The sequence below is a fragment of the Ursus americanus genome, chromosome 3, assembly GCF_024610735.1.
Source record: "Ursus americanus isolate L20-20 chromosome 3, mUrsAme1.1.p, whole genome shotgun sequence".
Classification (NCBI taxonomy): domain Eukaryota; kingdom Metazoa; phylum Chordata; class Mammalia; order Carnivora; family Ursidae; genus Ursus; species Ursus americanus.
Genome location: NC_142129.1, coordinates 86881074 through 86906848, shown reverse-complemented (window position 1 = coordinate 86906848; position 25775 = coordinate 86881074). Strand labels below are relative to the sequence as shown.

At 43.1% G+C, this 25775-nt stretch overlaps 1 protein-coding gene across 4 annotated transcripts in view; it reads right to left on the bottom strand.

Annotated features, from left to right (window-relative positions):
• The window catches only part of SLC26A4 (solute carrier family 26 member 4), a 47626-nt gene that overhangs the window by 14753 nt on the left and 7098 nt on the right, over window positions 1–25775 (bottom strand). For all 4 annotated transcript variants that reach the window (XM_087861189.1, XM_045793468.2, XM_087861191.1 and 1 more), the window contains exons 4-14: window positions 24179–24289; window positions 22375–22559; window positions 21640–21804; window positions 14951–15103; window positions 14082–14164; window positions 9412–9559; window positions 8673–8786; window positions 4887–4964; window positions 4651–4746; window positions 3333–3439; window positions 1197–1266 (exon numbers count right to left, since the gene is read on the bottom strand). In XM_087861189.1, coding sequence (XP_087717315.1) covers window positions 1197–1266; window positions 3333–3439; window positions 4651–4746; window positions 4887–4964; window positions 8673–8786; window positions 9412–9559; window positions 14082–14164; window positions 14951–15103; window positions 21640–21804; window positions 22375–22559; window positions 24179–24289 — 1310 coding nt within the window. The remainder of the gene's footprint in view (window positions 1–1196; window positions 1267–3332; window positions 3440–4650; window positions 4747–4886; window positions 4965–8672; window positions 8787–9411; window positions 9560–14081; window positions 14165–14950; window positions 15104–21639; window positions 21805–22374; window positions 22560–24178; window positions 24290–25775) is intronic.

The window sequence follows — 25775 nt, the reverse complement described above, 5'->3', positions numbered from 1 at the left end:
GAATAGGGGCTTCCCCCAGTTAGGAGGCCACAGGTTATTCAAACTGCTGGAACTTTACTGTCCCATAGAAGGTCAAGTTAGGAAGGGCCTTTATAAGCAATTATTCAACCCTCTGATTTCCAGATGGAGAAATTGAGGCTGAGAACAGTGACATGATTTTGTCTCAAGTTCACACTGCTGCCCACCCCCTTTGTACCTTGGCTATAATTCTTTAAAAATAGAAAGAAAAAAAAAGTAGCCAACGGAGGGGATTTGCAAGAACTGAGGCCTATTATGTCATCTGCCTGTTCTTACTCTGACACAGAGTGATCAGACCAAAAGTAAAGCTTACAGAATCCTAGACCTTTCTAGTCTTTAGGAATCCTAGCAATTTCAGTCCAGCCCCTGAGATGAGCAAGCAGGTGCTGGGAGACTGAGCCACATGGGCACAGTCTCCCCAGGGTGGAGCCTAGAATTGCAAACTCCCCGGCTCAGCCCGTGGCTCCCTGAGCCAAAAGATTCTCTACCATCATGTTTAGCTCTGGGCAGCACTTGGCTCAACAGAACTGAGAAAGATTGTGGAAATAAATTAAGTAGCAGCTAATGGAATTCCAGGGTCAGTGTCCAACATTCTTTATACTCGATTGGTTTTTTCCTGCATTTTCTTTCTCTGTTTTTTTCCCCTGGTGACCACCAAGCTACTTTATTTGCAGGGAACAAAAGCCCATCGGTGGGATGTGTCCTTCCTTTGTTTTCTTCATTTCCGGTATTATATATTATTTCTTAAGATTAGAGCAACCTGTCAAATAAGGTTCCTTGTGCCAGAGAACTTAAAAGTGTCATGTTAGAATTAAACGAATTATGGGGATTTCAGGTAATTTCATAGAGGATAAGGATGACATAGCAGGGAAATAGAATTTTGAGGTGACTTCTGGAAATCATCAAATTGCCTATTTTTAAAAGTTCCTCTTACAATGGCTTTACATGAAATGGGCCTTCAAACTAGCATGGGCACAATTCATCCACGCCATGCGTATCAGAAAGCACACTGGGTCAAAGTTTTCATGACACCCCCCGCCCCAGGCTTCTAGACATTCCTGGCAAAAGCCTCCCCACTTAGCTACCCTGCACCTGATATACTAAAAGAGAAATATGCTGCCCCTGAAAATCCAGGCTAGAAAACCCAAATGCTGCAAATGTCTCACAAAGGCACTTACATTTTTGTAAATCTTGGTACTTTTGTAAATGTCCGTGCTAGGAATGCTTCCAAGGCCGTTCCATGAGGGACTAGAAGAAGAAAAATTAGGTCAGGATTTTTTGGAACAGGCCTCCTTTGGAATAAAACATTAGAAGAAATAACAGAGAGGAAAGAGCCCATCGTTCTGGTGTTTTTGGCCTGTGTCTTCATTACAGATGACATCTTCCTGCAGCTAACTCTGAAATGAACAGCTGGTGTTTGCGTGGGCCCTGGGAGGAGGAGGACTTTCCTGAGGGCTGAGAGAAGTCGAGCATCCCACTTCCATGTGTAGAACACTTTAGAGGACAAGCAAAGAGCTTTCACACATGGTAAATTTTATCTAAGCATCACCATCCTTCTGGAAGGTCAGCAGTCCTATCTTCATTCTTACGGGTGAGTAAGCTGAGGGTGAGGTAAGGTCAAAAAGGCCCCAGACGTAAGAGGCAGGGCAGCCTTTACGTTTGACCCAGGGGTCCTCACTGCCTGGCAATGCCTGGAACTTACTCGTGAGATATAGGAACTTTCTGAGGAAGTATGGTGAGTCTTCGGGGATCAAATTAGTCTCAGTTGATGGAAATGGGAGCCTGGGGGGGACCGGGAGGAAGTTCTTCTCATCAACCAGACTGTTGGCTTCCTGCTCCTGAGGTAATCAAATAAATCCTGTGATTCTTCAAGTGCAACCAGGGACAGATGCTAAATACAGTTCCTGAAGAAAGTGTGTCTGTTTGGGGTACTTTCAGGAATGTGCTCTCTGGATCAGCCACATAATTACTGGCAATGAAACATTATGGAGGATAGGCTTTTGCTCGGCTAAAAGCCTAGTTACCAAGTCAGCAGCTAAAACTTCTGCCACTGCTTTACCCTCCACTCATCAGGCTGTGCTGAGTTTTCATGTAAAGCTCATAAGCTGCGTTGTGCCCTTCCACAAACCTCTCTCTCCCAACCGCACCCCCACAGGGCCAAGCAGACACGGAGGCAGAGAGCGCATGGGAAGCAGCATCTTCCAAGGACAGGTTCGGAGTTATTTCCCAGCAGCAAATGGGGCACGTCAGGAGCTTGGGAACTCTCTCAGTCCGTGGGCGACCACATAAGGGCCCCGGGGCAGTGAACACAAGCTTTTGGGAAGACTCCAGGGTGTCAAGGTAGGAAAGAAGTAGGGGAAGGGGTACTAGCTGGTAGAAAGAGAAGGGTGGGCTTATGAAAAGCGGGAGGGGTCTCGGCTGATGTTTTTCCAGGTTTCTTATTCCTTTGTGGCCCACGCACAGCCAGAGAAGAGGCCACAAGTCTAGAAAGATAACAGAGGTTTTGAGGAGCGAGACAGGCTCTGTTTGCCTCTCTGTTGGGACAACTTCATAGACCCAGGAGGGCACATGCCGAAAGCCTCTCGAGAGTCAAAACAGAACCAACAAAACACCAGACACTCAGGCTCCCTCACAGATTGTTCTCAGTGATGTCAAGCCATGTCTTTGCTGCTTTCTCTCTTCAGATGAGCTAATGACATCTGCTTCATACAATCGTGTGGCTTATAGGGCGCTGCTTCATTTGGCCGATCTGAAAGAATTCGGGCTACGATCAACGCTTTCAAGGTCTGCGTTACTAGCTTCAGGAGACAACGAGCTGTAATAATATTTAGCAGCTACCTTGGCCCAAGCCTCAGCCCAGTGCCCCACACACTGCATCTCATTTGCAGAAGGAACCACAGAGCCACCTCAGTCCTTTGCTGAGTCACGAATCTTTGAGTCTTAGCCCCACCGAAAGGAGAGCACAACAGAAGACCACGTGACTAAGTGCACAGATTTGGGGATGAGATACACCCGGGTTCAAATCCTGACTCTGCGACTTCCTAGCTGTGTGATCTGGGGGAAGGTTCTTAACCTTTCTGAGCTTCGATCTGCTTACCTGTACAATGAGAATAATAAAACCTATTCATGGGATTTTTCTTGAAGACTAAATATGATGACGTGGGTCAAGCATTATGGGCTTAATCCACAGAAGCCCTCAGTATATAGTAACTATTATGAAAGGGAGTGGCTTCCCTATATTTTATCAAAATGGTATAAGAAATCTCAGGCTGTGTGGTCCTGTTTATGGGAAATCTGGGTCTTACATTACTCACAATTGAACTCTCAGGACCACAGTGAGCAGTCCAAACATGAGGCCAGCTAGTAAACCGAGGTCCAGCCCCAGAATGATGGATGCTATGCACGTGAACACCCAGATAACCTAGGACAAAACGGAAATGGGAAGCATTGCATTAATCTGGAAGCGAGAGACCGCCTGTGGAAACAAGATGGATTGTCCACGAACAAATTACAGCTTTTCAAAAAAAATATTCTGATTTCATTTCATGTTTAAGTGGAAGTGGAAACTGAGCATTCCGATAAAGACCAGTTGTCCCATATCAATGTGTTTTCATTTAATTTTTAAATAGGGAAAATATGAACATAGTTCAAAATGGAATTAATATAAAAAAGGTCTACATTTGAAGTTTTGCTTCCAACCCTCTCCCGTCTCCGCCTATCCAACCTCCCTCCCTACTGTGCTCTCTTCTACTTCGTGTGTGTCTCTGCGCACGCGCATGTGCACGCTTTTCACCAGCATCGCTTTTTGCAAATACAAGCAAACATGACTGAACAGCAGTATTATATTTTCCCATCTTTTAATGTATTGTACAAACTATGCCGTTCTGCACCGGTCTCTTTTTCACTTCACAATGTGTCTCGGAGATCTTTCCAGATCAATAAACAGAGTTTTCTCCTTTTTTGTCCTGGTTTAAACGAGAGCAGGACTCTGAAGGACTTACTTCTGGTTTTTACAGTTCCTCAGACCCGTTGTGAAGGTTACTTTGGTCAGGGTTATACACAGCAAGAGTTTTGTACTTTGGTTTTGCTTTGTTTTGTGTTTTGTTTGTCCTTCTATACTACAGAGGTTTTTAAAAAATTTTTTTTGCTTTGTTTTTTAATTTGGTTGGTTGGTTTGGTTGGTGTTTAATTTGTTTGTATGGGCTTCTTCCTAGGTGGGAACAGATCTCCCCAGAGACACAGCACCTTCACGGGACTGGGTCCACGTGGCAGGCTTCAGGGCCTTGGCTTAGGCCCACAATCCTACTTTCTGCTCTAGGAGTCCCAAAATGCAAGTGAGATTGAGGAGATATGTCCCCACATAATGACGTGGCAGGAAGCGCATAAGAACCAGATCTTGGGGCGCCTGGGTGGCTCAGTCGGTTGAGCGTCTGCCTTCAGCTCAGGTCATGATCTCGGGGTCCTGGGATCGAGCCCCGAATCGGGCTCCTTGCTCAGTGGGGAGCCTGCTTCTCCCTCTGCCTGCCACTCCCTCCCCCTGCTTGTGCTCTCTCTCTGTCAAATAAATAAATAAAATCTTTAAAAAAACAAACGGATCTTACTTCAGACACAAATGGGCAGTAAGTGACTTACAGCATCGATCTTACTCTGTCTCCACAAACGAGGAACGTCACACACCTGCATGAACATCCCTTTCAGGTTGGCAATGACAACGGCGGCCAAGACCGACTGCCGGGAGAGACAGGGAAGGCTGTGTTATTCGGGGGAATGGCTTCCATGTGACGAGTTTTAAATCTCCTGTTATTTCTCTGGTGGCAGAGCAGTGAAGCGAGATTACGCAATCAGTATGCCAAGAAGCAGGGCTATACCTTCTGCAAGGGTTCCAGCAGCTTCCCCAGGGCAACGATGGCGATCATCACAATCCCAGCCGAGATGATGCCGGCAATCTGAAAGACACAAACGTCCCGTGAACAGGGCTCGGCGTCCTCCCTCGTGTCCTCCAGCTTTGCTGGATGCCTGCAGGAGAGCCTGTTCGTGGAGTCACTTGAGCTTCCCTACCTCCCCTCTTTGGGCTCAATACTGTGGAGAGAAATGAGAATTATTTCCTAAAACACTGCACAACTGAAGGAAGAGTAGGAAACATGCATAGGGTGGCTAGGGCAGAGGAATTAAAGAAAACGTGCTAAGGGAAAGCCTGGATTTCATCGGGACGTATTCCTGGACCTAGACCTTTGGTGTCCGTTCGGGAGGCCAGACTTGTAATCACTTGCCACAGTGGGGAACCTGGGTCCCCCTTCCCCCCAACAGCAGATCACTGAATGTTCTTGGGAAATAAATTCTCATGGCACACATCGGATTCTTCCGTGTTAGAAGCAGCAGCCCTAAGTGCAATTCTGACAACACTTTGTCCTTCCGGCACATGATTCCCACAGAAGTCTCAGAGGAAATAAGCACCCCAGTCCTACTGCAAGTTCAAAATGCCACATGAGCATGGTGACATGGGGGACCACGTCCCCTGCTCCCCTTACTGTCCCCAGACTCAGGCTCAGAGTGCAGCCCCAAGGATGACAGGGCCTGAGCAGGGGTTAAAGGACCTTCAGAAACTTGACCTTTGCTGGCCAAAAAGCTCTCCTAAAGATCCACAAATAGGAGAGAGACTGAGCGGTGGGCTCTTATCTGGTGTGATTAGCTCACCAGTGAACTCTCGGCTGAGACAGGTGGAGCATGGCCAAGGTGAAGACCAGAAGCTCTGAAACAGAGGAGAAGAGGCAACAGAGCACCAGAGGCCAAGCGACGGGAGAAGCAACAGGGGAAACTGGCCTGGGCACAGGCGCTGCGTGCTCCAAGAGGCTGCAGTTAGAAGAGAGCCAGATAAAGCCAACATCGAGAGAAAATTCAGGAAATTTCAAAGTCACAGTCTTTCCACCTGGCAAATGGCTCATTCAACGTTCTGATTACGGTTAGATCAGCCTGAGGCAACATTATGTATCCGACAGACTAAAAACTTTGCTTTGTATTTCCAGAGCTCTTTTTTAGGCTCTTTGTCCCTGTTAACACCACACCTCCAGGATGCCTGTACCTTTCCCTCTCCTATCTGAGCAGAGAAACTAATATCCTTCCTCCCTCCATTCTTTCCTCCCTCCCTCCCTCTCTCCCTTCCTTCCTTCCTCCCTCCCTCCCTCTCTCCCTTTCTTCCTTCCTTCCTTCCTTCCTTCCTTCCTTCCTTCCTTCCTTCCTTCCTTCCTTCCTTCCTTCCCTCCCTCCCTTCCTTCCACACAATTACTTAACCAACACTGGTTGCCTATCTCGAGCCACTTGCAACTCACTGTGGTTATAGGGCTCTGAGTTGCTGAAAGAAATGGAGATCTGGGGACAGAGACCACAGCCAGCTGTCCAGCTCATGCCAGGAGAATGGCCACTGACTCGCCAAATACATGGAACAGTAAGCCGCCAATGATGGGGACCGAGACGAATTTTGGTCCTCTGTTAAAATCCGTGAGGGATCCATTACTTGTGGGAACTGCTGTAGAGTTTATGTCTATGAGCACAGTCAATCACTAATTAATGATTCTGTTGTAAGTGAGAAGGTAATCAGAGCTGAGACTAGTTTGTAATCAGAATTAGTTTCTGGTGGGTCCATAGGAGTCCGGTGGGGGTGACAGAACAGGCTGTGATGTCAAGCTCTGCTGCAAACTGAGGATGTGCTGCAAACAGTTAATGAGCAGGAAATATCTGTTTCTTCTGTGTCAGGCACAGCACGTATCACTGGGACTTCCATGCTCCTCCTGTCACGAGGAGGGACTGACGGGAACAATTAGTATTTACAAGTGTGCGCCAGCACTTTATAGACGTTTTTATTCAATCCTCACAACACCCCTATGAGGTGGATACAATTAATATCCCCATTTTATAGATGCTGAGACTGAGGCCCCAACATAACAGAAAACACGAGAAGCCACACAACAAGGGAAGACCTGCCAGTTTATGTGGTCATGAGTCCCCGGATTGAAGTCCAGGCACTTAGACTTTTAACCCCAGAACTTAGTATACATTTCAGTAATTAAGTATCAAGTCACTTCTGTGCTTGCTTCATTCTTCACTACCGAAATCCTGGCATCCTTCATTCCTAAATATAATACATGCCAGTGTGTGGCGGTGGGTATTAGCTTACCAGAACACCCTTATCCCCTCGCCCTCTGCCAAGGAATCACTTTACACGGGCATTCTTCCTGGGGCGGTTGGCCCGTGCCTCCTTTGAGCCTGGAGGCCATGGCAGGAGAGTGGACATCACCAGTCGGGGACCCGCCTGCACCCTCGTACAGCCCCGTGCCCTGGAGAGTCTATCAATGCCCCATCTCCGATGAAAGCGGAAACTCGCATGCTGACAGCCGCCACCGGAACACAGGGGCAGCTCTGGAAATCACCTCTGACCTCTTCCCCTGGACCACAGATCCCTGGCCCTGCCTCCTGGAACGGGCTGTATTGTCTTCCCTGCTCCCTCAGAGCTAGAAAGGCCTGCCCCCCATCCCAAAAAGAGGAAGTTCAATTTTAAAAAGAAAAATTCTGCAAATTAAAATTAAATGTTGTTCAGCAGGAGCCAAGAAATTGGAAGAGGCCCATTCTACCCATCCCCCCCACATAGAGATCCCCTATAAATGGGAAAGGAGCTTCACGTGGGCCCTGGGGAAAATTAAAGCTTCCCCTGGCCAAGCCACTGCAGGGACTCACCAGTTTTCTCAATTAATCTCTTTTACACTTGAGTCTCTGCCTTAATAAAACCCTATCTACAGACTGTGTGTGTGTTACAGTACTTACTTTGGATTCGATGACGTCCTCATTTATACCCTCAATGCACTTTTTACTCAAACAATAACTCTGTGTGGGGAGGGGAAAACCCCCCAGGCACGACAGAGACACAATTCCTGAGCCTGTCCCTTGCCCCCATCCACCTGTTTTGGCAAATCTGACCCCATGCCCCTCTAGAAAGAATAGCCTTCGGGAATGGCTCCTGAGCTTTTTGGCCAATCGAAGGGGAGGTGATTCAGAGATGAACTGGGATGCCGGACTTGGGGTCACTTTGTGAAGGCAACAACTTAGAACCACACTGAAAAGGCAAGATTAAACCCACGTTCAGAACTTCAGGAACAAAAACAGTCCTCAAGAAGAAAGGCCAAAATGTTATGATCAGAACGTCCTTGGCTGGCAAACTCATTCTGTGGGGCAACGGCCTCAGAGGAAGTTCCTGATCCTTGGTAAGGAGATGAAGATAGATGCTTTTGGTTCTCCTGAAGATGCAATACCTCACTAACGCCACGAAGTGCCTGCGCTGGGCTTTCTCTATCCCCAGATAACAAACTGATAAAAATCAGCATTCTTCACCACTGATTCCTTGTCAGTTCTTACTGTCCCTGGAAACGCAGGCGGAGCATAGCCACCTGCCAGCTGAGAATCTGGGCATTGGGAAACTGTAAATGTTGGTTAAGAGGTTTCTGGTGAGGAGATGGATGAGCCCTAGGTCAGATGGGCTCAGGAGGCACGAGCCTCAGCGCTCAAAGCTAATTGCCTTGCTCGGTTCTTGTGCAAGCCTTTCTGAGCGCTGCCGCCCTGGTCCATCCCTCACAGGAGACCCGCACCCCCACACTGCTGTGCCTTACCTGGGTCTTTCCCCCGGTGCTCTCCTGGACGGCGGTGCGGGACAGGGCAGTGGTGGCCACAAAACAAGAGAAGAATCCCGAGAAGATGTTGCTGATCCCAAAGGCAATGAACTCCTAAGGCAGAAACCGGGGGGCAGGGATGCTGCAAATAGAATCACTTGGCAAGACCGTCACCAAGTGTTGAAGGAAGAAGAGGAAGAAAGCAAGCTCCCAAGCCCACCCTGTCTGGTAGCCCCAGGCACTGCCCACATGTGCAGATTTGTGAGCAATTTAATAGAAGCCCCCCGGCAATGTATCCTATGCCTGCAAAAAAACGGTCCTGTGTATATTTACTGCAGCGAACCACCTCAATTTAAAGTGGTCACGACCATCATTGATGGTGTTTGTTGCACTGTTTTGCTACATGATAGCTCCCATTACATGAAATATATCAGGAGACACTGCACTGCATGAAGAATTCTTATGCTGACCTACTATGTGAGCGCTGAATGTTATTTAGGATCTGACTGAATTAACTCTTAAAATTCGGGTTACTTCAACTTATTTCTTAAACAGGAAAGAGATGCAACCTGCATATTTCAAAATAATTTCAAATGAGCATGCATAAGAGGGAAACCAGCTCCATAAGGGCCGGTGGAAGAAACCAATCCCTTCTTTAGCAGACAACAAGCCTATCCCACTTGCGCCTTTTTCTTCTTTGCGGCCCTACAGAAGCAGGTCAGTGCCAGGGTGACCATACCTGGTTCCCATCGATGGTGTAATCATACTTGATGGCATAAACTTTTCCTACAGACACTGCGATAGCATAAGCCACCACGGCGATGGAAAACGAAGCAGCCAGCATCTCAGAAAACAGGCTCACGGGTGGGAGTATGGGAGGCAAAAACCTAGTGAGGTTTTAAATGAAAACAAGGCAGTGAGGATTTGACCACAATTCTCCGTTCCTACCCTGCCAAAGGCTATATCCACCCAACCCCACGTCAGGCATGAAAATGCTTGATCCTGAGGGAAAAAGCGCTTTGCCAGGTTTTAATTAGAAGTTGGTGCTATCTCATGGGTTGACTTCTTTGTCCCCTCTTCGAGAGCCTAGGAACGCTGCCTTATCTATACCCTGACATGAATAAGCCTGTCGTTATAGATTCGGTAATATACAACCCCATGCCATGCCATTTCCCACGTTAGTGTTTCTCCTTGCACAATTTTATCTTAAAGGTCTTTGAATTTAAAAGATAGTCTGGCCATAAAATGAGATTTGCCTTGCATGAAGAGATGTCAGGTCTGTGAAAAAGACAAACAATATAAGATGCTAAAAGAACTAGGTAGAAAATCCACATCTTAAGAGCCATGATATTTAAAATCTTGAGTCCAGAAAAGATTACATTTATATAATTATCAGAGTGCTCCAGAATCACAATGACTAAGACTTCCCAGTGACTGTGGGGTCAAATGACTACTGTCTGACATATCAGAGCTATTCTACAAACCATGTAAAGAAATAAACCTGGGGCACCTGGCTGGCTCAGTTGGTAGAGCATGTGATGCTTAATCTCAGTGTTGTGAGTTCAAGCCCTATGTTGGGTGTAAAAGCCCACTTAAAAGGAAAAAAAGAGAGGAAGGAAGGAAGGAAGGGAGGGAGGGAGGGAGGAAGGGAGGAAACCTACAAGTTTATAACCATTCAGTTGTCCCCAAATATGAAAGCTGGGGGAATGACTTTCATGCACCTGTATCTTGATGACTACCCATAGAGTGTATATCCAGAGGTCCCTAGCCAAAAACCCTCCGAAACAAACAAGCAAAAACCATCAAAAAAGTCTCCCTCACCTCCCTCACTTATGTCTGAGTTTCCTTTAATAGGAAATTACATTTTAACCCCTAATTAGAGGGAAGTGCTACAGCAGAAATAAGATTGTTACAGAAAACCACAGAAATCTAGAGCTAGCTAGTATCCTAATATCACCCAAAGTAATATGCTAATCTAATATACTAGAAATTGTTGAATCTACCTCTCTTTTTGTTGATAAAGGAACTGAAGTCCAGAAAAATGAAATGACTTGCTCAAGGTCATTTAGTAGGGTCCTGGTATGAATGTTGATTTCCTGAATAACTAGATCTGTCTGGTTCTCTGCCCCAGTACCCTTTTCTCCGCACAGGTGAGATTACTTCCCAGACTCTTTTTCTCCCACATCCCATCCTGACTTATATGTAAGCTCAGGAATGGATCTTATATGTAGGTGGACAGAACGTTAGAAACCCTGATCTAGCCCTTGAGTGACTCGGTATCACACCTCCGCTAGCCTAGACGTGAGCTTGGACGTCACTTCTTAACACCAGGCTGTGACTCATTTCTAAGACCCAATCAGCCCTACTTCAGGTAATTCGGTCTGTCCGGATTAACTTTCCATTTTCTCGCAAAGAGTTTAGCTTTGATTGCGACCTGATGCCCACTGCCTGCCTGCCTGCCTACTTCTCCAATTCCAGATCCTTCTACCAGGTCCTTGACTCCCCAGAGTCACAAAGTATGTGTAAGTAATTAGTACCTACACACATAGTCAGTACTCAGTAAATGTAGGGAGACCCTAAATCTGCCACACACCTGCCATCGTTTGCATTACCTTGCTGGATCTTAGAAGTGCCAATTTTCTGCCCCGACGCACTCACTTGGGGCCCAGACTGGACACCTTCTAATGACCTCTGAGTCATCTTTCCCTTACCTCCTGCCCCTCTTCAGTAGCCTGATCGTGAGATAACACTATGAAGGGGAGTGAGTGTGAAGGACACTTCTCTGAAAAGATAAGGGTGGGAAGCAGTGGGTCCCTGAAGGGCCAGAGGACCCATAACAGAGAGTCAGGCATGATAAACATGATACCAAGTGCATCTTTACTTCAGGTTGGCCCTGAACATTTGGCAAATGCACCACCACTCCGACTATAAGGGAAAAGTGGCCTTCACAAGGCAGCCGGGAGAAAACCTCTGTGATCCTGCTGACCTCCCCCATCCTGTTCCCCCTATGCCACACTCTCAAGTACAAGTGCAAAGCACATCACTTCAAAAGCAATGTAACAAACACGAGAATAGTGACATCCTCTGGCACTGGTGAGGAGGGGACAGTCACCAGTGTACTCAGAGAGGAAACAGGAGAAAGAATAGGGACTAAAACCTAGAGGGGAAAGCAGTCCCTCTTTTTTAAGGTTTTATTTATTCATTTGAGAGACAGTGAGTAAGAGAGAGAATGAGCAGGGGGAGGGGCAGGGGGAGAGGGAGAAACAGTCTCCCCACTGAGCAAGGAGCCCGATGTGGGGCTCGATCCCAGGACCTCACCTGAGATCACGACGCAAGCCGAAGGCAGACACTTAACCAACTGAGCCACCAGAAAGCAGTCCATGTTGTTGGTATGGGTAAAAGGAAGGAGGGGAAGGAAGGAAGGAAGGAAGGAAGGAAGGAAGGAAGGAAGGAAGGAAGGAAGAAAGGATGGACTGAGCGATCCTAGCAAACGGAATTGGCCCTCAACAGGGTAAAAGGAACTGCCAACAGTGGCTTTGCTTTTACCCCCTCACTAGAGGACTGAAGCCAGGAGGGCATAAATACGGGGCCTGCACCATCTTTCTCTTGGTACCCCTTCCTGTCACGGAACTCACCTTCAACATTCAACTTTCCTGGCTCTTTTCCTATCTCTCCCCATCACCCTTTCTTTCTGAGGGTTGTTGATGTCACTAGATTTGTTTCCATGCTACCACATGAGATCAGACAATAGTGGCTTGCTTACAATGGCAGAGGCTTGGGATTTGGTCCCTCAGCAAGTATTTCCTGAGATGCTCCTATGGGATAGGTACCGTGCTACAAAGACAGAGTCAAATGGGACAACTAGGCTCACGGCCCTTCTGGAGGAGCTCTCAGTCCCTGGGACCAGGCAGGCCAACCTCGTTGACCGGTCACACCAGGTGGCCTGTCAGAGGAGTCAGCTCAACCCAACCCAAGAGCAAGAGGCTAGAGGTATACTCTCAGAAGGACAGCAGGCAGGGAAGCTCTGCCTTAGGCCAGAACGGGGACCTCGGGATGCGAAAAATGAGTTCCCCAAGCCTGTTCATGGAACGAGGATTCAAGGCATAGGGCATTTGCTGTGGACCACCTCTAAGTGTTACATCTTAGGAAGCCTGACAAAGGGGAACTATAAAATATCTTTCTCATGTAGTTTGTAGCGACTCAAATAATCTGATAGGATGAAAATCCCATAAGGCCGCAAGTGGCCACTTCGCACCTTTTATCACACCTTTGGAAAATATTTAATTAAAAAAGACTTTAAAAAAAATTTAATTCCTAGGCCCCTCCTCTGGAAAGCTTAATTCAGTATTTCAGGGTGGGAACCAGGAATCTGTGTTAACAAGGGTCTCATGGGATTCTCACAAAAAGATAGTTTGAGAAATCCTAGAATGGCTAATAGGTAAAATAAGACCCACGGAGGCCAGTTGTAATTTTTCCAATATTTCTTTGACCAGCTATTAGAAGAAATCTTAAGGTTAATCATATGGAAAGCATCAGTTCCCTGTGGAATAAGCAGTAGGACTCAGCCAGCCTAAGGAGTTTTCTAGAAATGCGTGGAGAAACAGAGTCCAGTCCAAGGTCCCGCAACTGGTTTGAGGGAGGGGAAACTAGTACCTTTTGGCTATCTAACAGTAAGTCTGGTCATAATTGCTAGAAGTTAATGTTACCAATCTAGTGAACACCTAGGTTTCTTTTTTAATGCCGTGTGATAAAATTATAGCGTAGTGCACTTGGTCCATTTGGTGCATTTTATGAGAGATCTCACTGGTATTTCAGAACAAGCCCGAATTAAGAATTTACTCTGTTTCATAGGAGACCCCCTCACTCCCACCCCGTCACCGCTCTAGGTGGTGACAGAAGTGGACAAAGGAACTCAGCTCTCAACTCTTCTAATTCACCCAACTACTAACCATATATAAAACCTCCCTTAAGATGATGCATTTTGTTCATGAGAACCAATGACATAATTATTACCTAAGACTGATCAAACTAATTGGTGGAGGATGTCCCTTACTCCTTAAGCAGATTGTTCTCAGTGTGATAAACGTTACTAACCATGATTCTATTTGTATTATACTGTAATTATATATATATGAGTTTAAGTCAGGAGTCTGGTGGTAACTATATATGTCCTGCCACATTTTAAGAAAATGAAGAAAAAACAAAGCATATGGGAGTTGCCTTTCAGCCAATGGCTTGAACCTTCCCTACACACAGTGCATCTGACAGTTCGCACAAATGGCTGCTTCGTTAGGACCGCACACGGAGGAGACTGGTGAAGGAGCACCGACCTTGTAATAAAAGGCTTCTTTTAAATAGAAAGTACTGACTTAATACATTAGTATTGCCTAAGAGGAACTCCACACTCACCCTCTTGGGATGGATTTAACAATGCCAGCATTGTAATTTTTTTCCAGGTTGGCTCCGTATGAAATAGCAGTAGCAATTATTGTCTGAAATAAAACAAAAGAGGTTAAAGAAATAAAAAACTGCACGTTTTAACAACTCCCCCCTTACATTTTGTCTCTTCCTTAAGAAGCCTGTCCTGTTGGTTTCTTTCTTTTTTTTTTAATCCAAGTACAATTAACATACAGTGTTATATTCATTTCAGGTGTACATTTTCTTTTTTTTTTTTTAAAGATTTTATTTATTTATTCGACAGAGATAGAGACAGCCAGCGAGAGAGGGAACACAAGCAGGGGGAGTGGGAGAGGAAGAAGCAGGCTCATAGCGGAAGAGCCTGATGTGGGGCTCGATCCCAGAACGCCGGGATCACGCCCTGAGCCGAAGGCAGACGCTTAACCGCTGTGCCACCCAGGCGCCCCTCAGGTGTACATTTTCTTGATTCAACTTTTCTATACATCACAGTGCTCATGAGAATAAGAGTGCTCTCATTCCTCTTTATGTGTTTCCCCCATCGCCCCACCCACCTCCCCTCTGGCAACCACCAGTTTGTTCTCTGTATTTAAGAGTCTGGGGGATTTTGTTTGTTTGTCTCTTTTTTTCTTTGTTCATTTGTTTTGTTTCTTAAGTTCCATATATGAGTGACATCATTTAGTATCTCTCTTTCTCTGACTGACTTATTTCACTAAGCATGATACTCTCCAGCTCCAACCGTGTTGCTGCAAATGGCAAGATTTCATTTGCTTTTTTGATGGCTGAGTAATATTCCACATATCTTACAACTTCTTTCTTGTCAAACTCATTAATGTTGAATTTCCTAATTACGTTTTACTTACCACAATCACTTCTATAGGAATAGGGACTGGAATTTTGTGCTTAAATCGATCATTCACTTCCTTAACCGCCATACAGATGATAATGGTGAGTAATCCAGCAATGAAATCAGCAAGATTGGTGTTGCCAACGTTTTGAAAAATCTCAATCAGAGTCTGTAAAAAGAAAATAATTGTATATTCATGTGAAATGTGAAAAATCATATCATCAAACAGCACTTAAGAATTTCATGTAAAGTCATAAAAGTGTGTTGGTTAATACAGAGACCATTAAAAACATCCAGTCTTAGCAATATATATAAGTTATTAATGATGGTTAACTGAAGTAGTAAAACCATGGGTGATTTCTACTTTTTTTTGTTTATCTGCATTTTTTACAATAAAAATGAGATGTTTCAAAAGAAAAAAATATCATTACATACTGAATTTTACTTGCAGAAAAGCTTTAAAAGTTTATATCTTAAAGTGGTTTTACAGGGACTACTAAGTAACCTAATTTCACAATGTTGATGTGGTATTTTTGAGACTAAAACCTGATAAACCAAAAAGTCCCAATTAGCCAGTATTTTAGGTAAAACTCTTCCCCAACCTGAATGATACGGTGGTAATAAAAATACCTAATTACTTCATATGTAGATACATAGGGACTGATCCATTCTTCATGCCAAAAAAAGCTACTGAATTGATATAAAGCTCAAATATAAATTTTGGAAATTAATTTGGTACCTAGTTCAAACTTGAACTGAGATGACTTAAATAAAAACAACTCTTTCCAAGTGGGCAGACAAGCCAACTCAAGAATAAACTCGTCTTGTTTTGTAAATAGGAGGTTTCTGGGAATCAAGGAAGATTAGCAATAGAGAATCCCAGGGAAGAACACTAATACATTTGTTCCAGCAGCTCTGGTCCTGTAGAAGACATGATGTAAGAAGGTATTCTTTATTTCTTTGAGACAAATAACCTCTCAGTGAAGGTTACTTTTTTTTTTTGAATGAGTCCTTTTATGGATACATTTTTATATAAAAATAAAGGGATGGAGCATCTTATCATTTATAACGTGTCTTAATTTTACAGACAAGCTATATTTAAAATAATTACAATGACAATCCAATAACAGTTATGTATAAAGAACCTTAAGTGATCTAGAGGTCATTTTGCCAGCAACTCCAACTCTCTGGAAAACATTCAAGAGTAAGGGAATGAGGGGAGAAATTTTCATGCTAGCTAGAGCCATCCACCAAGTGCTTGAACTAGAGTTCAAGCATCTGACTTACAGGAAGCCTCTTGGACTTTCACTGAGAGAGCATTTTTGCTCTTGCTTTAATCCCAATACCAATAAATTTACTTTGCCTTCCAGAGTCAGTCAAAATCGCTAGAGGCAATGACATGGATAGCAAAAATACCAAATGATAGCAGGGTGAAAAGAGAAAATGCAGCCCCTGGGTGGCTCAGTCAGTAACGCATCTGACTCTTTGTTTTGGCTCATGTCATGATCTCAGGGTCATGGGATCGAGCCCTGCATGGGGCTCCCCACTCAGTGGGGAGTCTTTTTGGGATTCTCTCCCTCTGCCCCTCCCCACTCATGTGTACGCACTCGCTCTCTCTCTCCTTTCTCTCTCTAAAATAAATAAATCTTTTTTAAAAAGAGAGAGAGAAAATGGACGAGTACCACAAGTGGGCACAATAACTCAAGAATTTAGGGCATCTGCCATAAGAGCAAACAGTCCTACATGTCTCAGAGTCAGGATGCCATTGCTGTCTGACCCTTCCCACCACCAATTTTCCGATGACAAGTCTCATTAATGCAAAAGCTGGATACAATATTTCACTTAACTGTCTATACAGTAAAGGTTTACTTTCAACTCAAAAGGGAAAAATTCAAACTTGAAAACAATCAGATAACTATCCCAATCATAAAAACATTTTCACCTTACAAAAATGGTCACTCCAGGATTCCCATTTAATCTATGAGAGTCCCTTAGATCTCTGAATAAAAAGCACCTCTGGTGTATTAAGAATGTAATATGGGTTGCAAAAAACAAAGTCAGTTTATATTACACAATTGCATTACAAGCATATAAATATATTAGTTGCTTATACACTGAGGTATCTCCTATGAAAAGTTCTACAATAAAAAGTTTAGTCTATGTAGAAATAAAACTAAAGTAGTCAGATTGTACTCAAAGATAATAGAAATGAGACTCTAAGGAAGCACTGAAAACTAATCTTAATTTAGTTTACTATTAAAATATTTACTACAATATGTTTAAAATGTGGATACACAAATGAATCCATATTTGAATCTAGTATTCTGAATAGTTCAAATCATAGTAATGACCATTTCAGTGATGGGAAATATTTTACTCTATTTCCCACCATGCTTGGAGAATTTTAGGACCATTTCATTTAGATCATTTCTCCCTTCTTTGCCTACCATTACCTGGGGGTACGAAGCCATAAGAAACAAATATATACCTGCTGTTGCATATGAGGAAATTTATCAGTTAACGTCTGGTGCCAAATTTATTTTAATTCATCTTTATAAATAGAGCAAACCCTTTATAATCACCCCTTACTGTCAGGCATTTCCTCCTACCAGAAACAATTTTTGCCCATACGTAGATCAACCCTTAAAGTGTTACTTTCCTTATTATAATGGCTTAATTTTTACATACTGAAACAGATTCAAAAGAGTGTCTGATCAAGCTTAACGGTGACTTTCAAAACTCTCGTCATCCGGGCAGAACTTTTCAGTGTGGTCTTCCTCCACGTTAGAGAAAGAAATGGGGAGGTGGCATTACTTCAGTAAGCAAGTAGAAAGTCTTGCTTTGTCTACTGAGACAAGCCATTCAAAGCGAATGATAGGAACACATAATCACCCTTAAATGTGCTATGTGATTTACTTACATAATTGAGCAGCTACATGGTGGCATGAGGAGTATTAGTAATTCTGAATTCTGCCAACATCCTGCCATTCCCCTCTTCTGCAAGCTATACTCAGTGGCTCTGGCATTTGTGAGTTAAAAGTTTTAGTTTTTCAGGGGCGCCTGGGTGGCGCAGTCGTTAAGTGTCTGCCTTTGGCTCAAGGTGTGATCCTGGCGTTATGGGATCGAGCCCCATATCGGGCTCCTCCGCTGGGAGCCTGCTTCTTCCTCTCCCACTCCCCCTGCCTGTGTTCCCTCTCTCGCTGGCTGTCTATCTCTGTCAAATAAAGAAATAAAATCTTAAAAAAGAAAAGTTTTAGTTTTTCTTAGTGTCCCAATATTTCCTCCTCCAATTCTTTGTATTGTTTTCTTTTTTGGGAGGAGTTGGGAGAAGGAAACAGTCCAAAGAACAACCTTATAACAAAAGAGATGTTAAGTTGCTACAAGCCAGGGAAAGTATCTTACAATGATCTTCCAATTTTTCCTGGAGGAATCCACTACTTCTGTGCATTTGTTGAAGGATTCTTTCATGAATGATTGCATCTGGTTATGTCATAAGGAAAGTTCTCTGTTCAAGTACTGAGTGGTTCATTCAACCCTTATGCAAACCTTTCCAAACCTGCTGATTCTTCATTTTCTGAAGAGCAAGCTTAGAGTCATGATGACATAGGGATGATTGAGATATCTTCATCTAACCTGACCTCTCTGGAGGAATTTCTCACAAAATTCTATGACACATTCTAACCTAAGATTTCAAAAATAATGTTTAACAGTCACGTAACAATTGTGTTTGGTTTCAAGACTATTTTTGACCTTGTTCTAGTATTTCTTGGTTACTTTTGTCCCTGTTTGAAAGTGGGATCATTTGCAGCAAGCTTTGTCTTAAACATAGTCCTAGGAAAGACAGGGAAGAAATGGAAAGACATTCCATGCTCATGGATCGGAAGAACAAATATTTTTAAAATGTCTGTACTATCCAAAGCAATCCACACATTTAATGCAATCCCTATCAAAATATCAATAGCATTTTTCACAGAACAGAACTGGGACAAACAATCTTAAAATTTGTAAGGAACCACAAAAGATCCCAAAGAGCCAAAGTTATCTTGAAAAAGGAAAACAAAACTGGAGGTACCACAGGCCCAGATTTCAACTGGTGCAGCTATGCTGGAAAACAGTGTGGAGTTTCCTCAAAAAGTTAAAAATAGAGCCACCCTACAATCCAGCAATTGCACTACTAGGTATTTACCCAAAGGACACAAACATAGTGATCCAAAGGGGCACCTGCACCCCAATGTTCATTACAGCAATGTCCATTACAGCAATGTCCATAGTCGCCATAATATAGAAAGAGCCCAAATGGCCATCAACAGATGAATGGATAAAGAAGATGTGGTATACACACACACACACACACACACACACACACACACACACAATGGAATATTATGCAGCCATCAAAAGGAATGAAATCTTGCCTTTTGCAACAACATAGATGGAGCTAGAGGGTATTATGCTAAGCAAAACAAGTCAGTCAGAAAAAGACAAAAACCATACGATTTCACTCATATGTGGAATTTAAGAAACAAGACAAAAGAGCAAAAGAAAAAGGAGAGAGGCAAACCAAGAAACAGACTCTTAACTATAGAGAACAAACTGATGGTTACCGGAGGGCAGGTGAGTGGAGGGGGGAAGGGTGAAATAGGTGAGGAGATTAAGGAGTGCATTTGTGATGAGCCCCGAGTGATAAATGGAAGTACTGAATCACGATACTGTCCACCTGAAACTAATATAACACTGTATGTTAACTATACTAGAATTAAAATAAAAGCTTTAAAAAAAACACAACATAGTCCTAGGAGACAAGGAGAACTATTATTATCTGCAGAGGTCCCCCAGTGGCCAGGGAACCAGGTTAATTAACCATTGGCCTAAGCCTCTGGTGATCTGTGTGGATACAAGCCAAGCAATGTTTATGAAGAGGAGAGTACACTCAGTAAGGGGTATCTTGGTGGATTCAGGGGTCAGTGGATTTGTATGGGGAGTAAATAGTTCCTAGCACATTAGAGGTAGTCAATAAATACCGACGGAATAGACGAATTGGATGAGTGACAATGAAGGAATAAATGAATGAACAGTTGACAGGAAAAGTGTGAAAGCAAGAAAAAGCAAGATGTGCCCGGGACTGCAAAGGTGAGAGGGCCTGTCCGAGAAAGGCAGTCAGAAGGTTTCCAAATGAACCAAGCACTTAGTAGGGAAAAAAGCAACAATGACAAAAATAGTACTGAATCAAAAAACAGCCTGCATTAATAGGCTGGCTCCTCGGGAAGTGAACAGTAAGCTCTACGAGGTCTAGTCACCTTAGTAATGAAAATAACAATAATAATAATAATAATTAACTAAGCTCTTACATGAGCCAGATAGCGTACTCAGTGCTTTATACAGACTTTCCTTTTTAATCCTCACAATTCTAAGAGGCAGCTGCTGTTCTTACTCCCATTTTACAATTAAGGACGCTGAGGTGTAGAGACGTTAACTGTAACACACCCCAAATCACAAGGGTAGTAGGTAGTGGAACCAAGATTCCAACTCAGCTCTACTGAAATTTAAAGCCGCTGATTAATCCCTATGTTAGACCGCCTCCTCTACCTATTCCCACTGCTCGGCACAGTACCTGGCCTGCAATAGGCACTGGGCAGTATTTGTTGAATGGACAGGGCAATGTGGGATTATGGCACTGTCGTGAATCCGAGCAAATTCCTCACCACCTCACTAGTTTTTACATATGGATGCATGGCCTTAGTTGTTTTAGAAGCTAATCCATAGGTCACTAAAGGACTTAAGCTCCATTCTTGAGACTAGCACATTATTTTTCTATAGTATCATTCTCCCCAAGCTAGGATGACATCATGTTACTATCATTATCATTTTCAAGCATCAATAGCATGCTTTATATAAAACATATATTTAGATCCAAGGACTTTTTCAAATCTAATTAGTGTGATCTACATCCTTCTTTTGCATCTTTTTTGCATGTTGAATCATCTCCGAATCTAATGTTCCTTTTCATCTATAATTGCTGAGACATTTACATTATGCATTTTATGGACTCTCACAGTTAGAAAGGGCTTTAGAGCTACATCTCTAGTCATTTCATGTTACCAATAAAAAAAGAAAGTAGGCTTGAGATGTGAAATAATAATTCCAACCTACCTACTTTTTTTAAGTACTTGTTATGTGCCAGCCTCTGGGCCAAGTGCTTCTCTTATACCCTATTTAACTTAACTATGAATATAGATATTAATACTAACTCTATTTGTCAGAGAAGGAAACTGAGGCATGGTGATTTGCTCATATAATTAGGAAGCAGTAGAGTCAGGACATGACTCCAGGTCATTCAGCTCCAAACCTGAGCTTTCGGCCACTATCCCCCATGGTGTGTCTACGGTCGCTCAACTTATCAGAGACCAAGTTGAGACTAGAACTCAAGTCCGTGGCATCCAAGACCAGATTCCCTTTTTGTTTTCATTAATATTTTTAAGTGCGGTGACACTCCTGAAACCATTCTGACTAGTTGAGAACGATGATTTGTAAAATGTGCCGTCTTCAATGTTACTCCTGATTCTATTGCCTGCTTTCAGAGAAGAATGTTTTCCATGCACCCCAAAGTATGGCATGGAGGAACTTATGCTCTCCAGATGCAGGTTAAAGAAGAAAAGAAGAGAGTTTTCTCAGGGAGCCATCCCCGGAGTTAGAAGCCACACTTACATAGATAATGGAGAGAACTCCATTATAGTTTCTGGTGGAAACGTTGAGAACGATCTTCAGCTGGGAGACCAGCACTTGGAAAGCAGCAGCTGTTGTGAATCCGCCAACCAAAGGGTCTGCCAAGTACCTCACTATGAATCCGATCTGCAAACCTCCAAATATCAACTAGTATGAGAAGGAAAGAAAAAGTTAATGTTTGCCTGACAGAAGGACCAACTCTCTTGAACTATTAACGAGTTCAACTTAACATCAGTTAAAACTCTGGTTGGCCTGCTAATAACACAAAAATACTTGTCGTAATGCCCCTCCACCACTCTAAAATTTGAAAACTGTGGTAATATGAACCTTAAAGTGTTTCTAGATATGTAATAAGAAAAGCAAAAATCGTGTGGCTTATTTCTGTGCCTTTCAGATCCCATGGCTCTGCTCACCAGGACACTTTTTTCTCCTTGGTTGGTTCTGCACACTTCCCTTCCCTCATCCTCATTTGAATCACACATGTTATCCTGATTTTTTTTCTGTCTCTGACTTTGATGATACTCGAGCCTTCATAAGTGGGGTCTTGCTGACTATTTCAGCATCTGACCTAAAACAATATAATTTAGAAAATAACTTTGGGGGTCCAATAAATTGCTCGGTTTCACGTTTAAATGAATCTTGAAGTCCACATGCTTTATACTCAGTTATTTCAAACAAAAATCATGCCGATCCATATTGTACTTGTAATCCCATTACCTGTATGATTCCAACCAAAAGAGTAAGGGTGCTCGCAATCAATACTCTCGCCGTATCTCTGGCCACATAGTCTATCATGGTGGTATTGAATGCGGTCCCATTACTGCTGGATATGAGAAAGTGTTCGTCGGGGGCCATGCTCAGCACAACAGATCCCACCATTAAACTGACCACTGGGAATGGCCCTGGGGGAAAAAAAGCCTCTATCAATTAATAATTATTCATCACAAATGTTTAGGTTCAACATGTCTACATGGGGTTAGAAAGATGCATGGAATTATGGACTGTGACTGGGAAAATATTGTTTGTTCACAAAGGAAATTACAAAGCAGATGTTTCAAGGCATTCGTGACCCAGAAATAATCAAGAGAGACATGTAGGTGGGCAATTATAACACAGCACTCCGGATGCTCTGTGAATACACAAGAGGGTTGTCTATCCTGTCTTTGCGTAGTCTTCATGTGTACTGGGGCAGGGGTGCGGGGAGTTGCCCGGAAAGGTTTCCTGGCAGAGGTGGCAAACCAGCTGAATCCTTACTGTTCTATCTTATTTATTCCATATAAGCTCATTTCCTAGAGCATCCAATGCCCTGAGCTCTGCAGAGCTGGATACCTTCATCAATACCACAAGGTCCAGGTTAGGATAAAGAAACACCCAAGAGAGTACATAGTTTCTCTTTTTCTCTTTTCAAGACAAATTATTTTTTCATATCATATGCCAGTCCATAAGATTCTGTGTTTTAAAAGTATTCCTTTTCTCCCAATCACTCCTGATATTTTTATCTCTGATGGTGATCCGGTATGTTCGTCATGGAAGGCCTTAGCAGTTGGGAGGGCTCAGTACCAAAATCCAGTAACCCGGAGGGTCTAAATGTATAGAACACCAAAGAGAACAACATCAGCTCCTATGTTCCTCACGTTATCAAGCATTTGATACTGATTGATTCTCCCAGGTGAGGAAGTGCTTTCAATCAATAGCCTCTTCCTGATCTCCTTCCACAGTCAAGGCTAGATACTGGGGAAAAAACGGCTAAGGATGAGGATATGGGCTGGAGATATAGTAGATGATTGTATTTGTCTCAAGAGGATTGTCCAGGTAGACATGTCTAGCCAGCAGATGGATGTAGGCGCAAAATTATCTCAAGTATAAATGTCAAAGTCACAAAATAGCATTAAAACATTCATTTACCAGAACATTCCAGCAAAAGAGAATTCAAATTTTAGGAACAGCAGAAAATAAGCCTATTTTGAGCCACACCATGAAGGAAAGCCAAGCTTAGTTTCTAAATAGTTTTGGCACAATTTTGCCAGTCTTCCAATATTAGGGACTTAAAATGAGTACAGTTTTTAATGAAATGATGAATATGTATTTGATGAACATAATTTAGTAAATGATAGGTTAGTCTAGTAAAGCAGTAGGTTTGAAGACCTCTTGAAGATTTTTTTCCCCTTGTCATTTTGTATTTTGGAAGAGAACACTTCCTAAATATGGAGTCAAGTTTATTACATTTCTTAAAATGAAAATATGCTAGAATTTGAAGGTAGGCTGTAATTCTGACAATCTTTCAATTTTCCCCTCTTTAAAAAAAAGGAAAAAAAGAGTTAAGTTTAAACCTAATACTAAAGAGATGGTATTTTGAAAGCTAAGAAGAACCACTGCATCATTGAATTGGATAAGCCCGCAAAACACTGAAGGCCTATTTTCCTGGAAAACATTAACAAAGATATGGAAGCATAATACACATACTATAGCCAAAAGACATTAAACGTGAATAAATACAATTGTGATATATGTTTATAATTACCAACTGAGATGTGTCTTGATGTTCCAAAGATAAAATATGTCAGGATAGGGAAAAAAGCAGAGTAGAGACCATATCCAACAGGGACTGCAGCTAGCAGAGCGTACGCCATGCCTGAAAGTACATCCAAAATGATTAAATTCACAAACAAAAGTTACAGTATTCTTTCTACTGTGCAAAGAAAGGCCTTTTCATAGATATTCCCCGATTTGCAGCTTGCCCTGGGTGGTCTTCTTTATTTTGCATATAGTCTGGGGCTACGCTAGGATGCAGAACATGATCGGATCAGCTTAGATAATGATTCATCCTCACGCTCCACCTGCTTAAAGAAATTGATCAAATTGATCAGTAATCCAATTATCCACCGATTAGACGAGTGGTAAAAGGAAGTCAAGTCAGTTGGTTAAAAACTTCGTCAGTTTGGTCCAAAGGCAGACGTTTCGTGTGAATGCAGTGTTTCTCTGTGTCCGCAGGGACACAGTCGTCGTTGCACTGTGATTCCCCCTTCCTTGCTAGGGAACAGAAGTCAGATCCACACAAAGGAAACGATGCCAGCTGTACCCAGCAGCAGGTAAGACAGCTCTCCTCGGCTTTCCTCCAGGAGCTCAGCTTCTCCACCGGGGCCGTGCCGCACAGTGTGGAGAAATCTCAACTTTTCCACGTACATGGCAGTTGAAAGACCGTAATGGTGCCTTCTTTTCCTTAGTTAAATACTTCTTAGGTAGTTAACACATCTTACTCCATATTGCCTCCTCACATTTCACTCACAGTGAGAGAAAAATCAAGCCCTTTGGTCACTGGGTTCTTAACATGTTAAGGATTCCACTTATAGCAGTTTCAAAAAGGGCAGAAAACAACCTAAATATCCTGGCTCACAAGTGCATTATTTACTGAATGAATGTCTCAAAACGGAAAAGTGGTTAACTGAATTATACTTTACATACTGTAACTCTGTAAAATGAAATTGATACGTATAGAAATACATTTACTAACATGGAGATATGTAAAGAACAAAGGAAAAAGGAAGGAAAAGCAGGATTCAAAATCATGGTAAGGGGGTGGGTGGGTGGCTCAGTCGGTTAGGTGTCTGCCTGTCTGCTCAAGGCATGATCTCAGGGTCCTGGGATTGAGCCCCACATTTGTCACTGTTTCTCCCTCTCCCTCTGCCCCTTCCCCCCTCCACTCATGCTCTCTCTCTTTCAAAGAAATAAATCTTTTTTTAAAAATCATGGTAAGTATGCCTGCTCCCCCTTTTATAAAAGTAAACATGGATGTTGCATGCACAAAAAAATCCTGAAAGATTTTCAATATACAAAGTCATTTCCATATACAAAAAGACAATATCATGAATAAACACTCATGTATTCACTGTCCAGCTTAAGAAATAAATTGCCAGTAAAGTTGCAACTCTGTGTACTTTTCTTCAATCACATTGTCCTTCGTCCCTCCATCCCCAGAAGGGAACCGCTATCCTGAATTAATGCTTATCATTCTGACATTTTATTCTTTTACATACATATGCATTTATGTGGGGGCGCCTGGGTGGCTCACTCGGTTAAGCTTAAGCATCAGTCTTCCGCTCAGGTCATGATCCCACCGT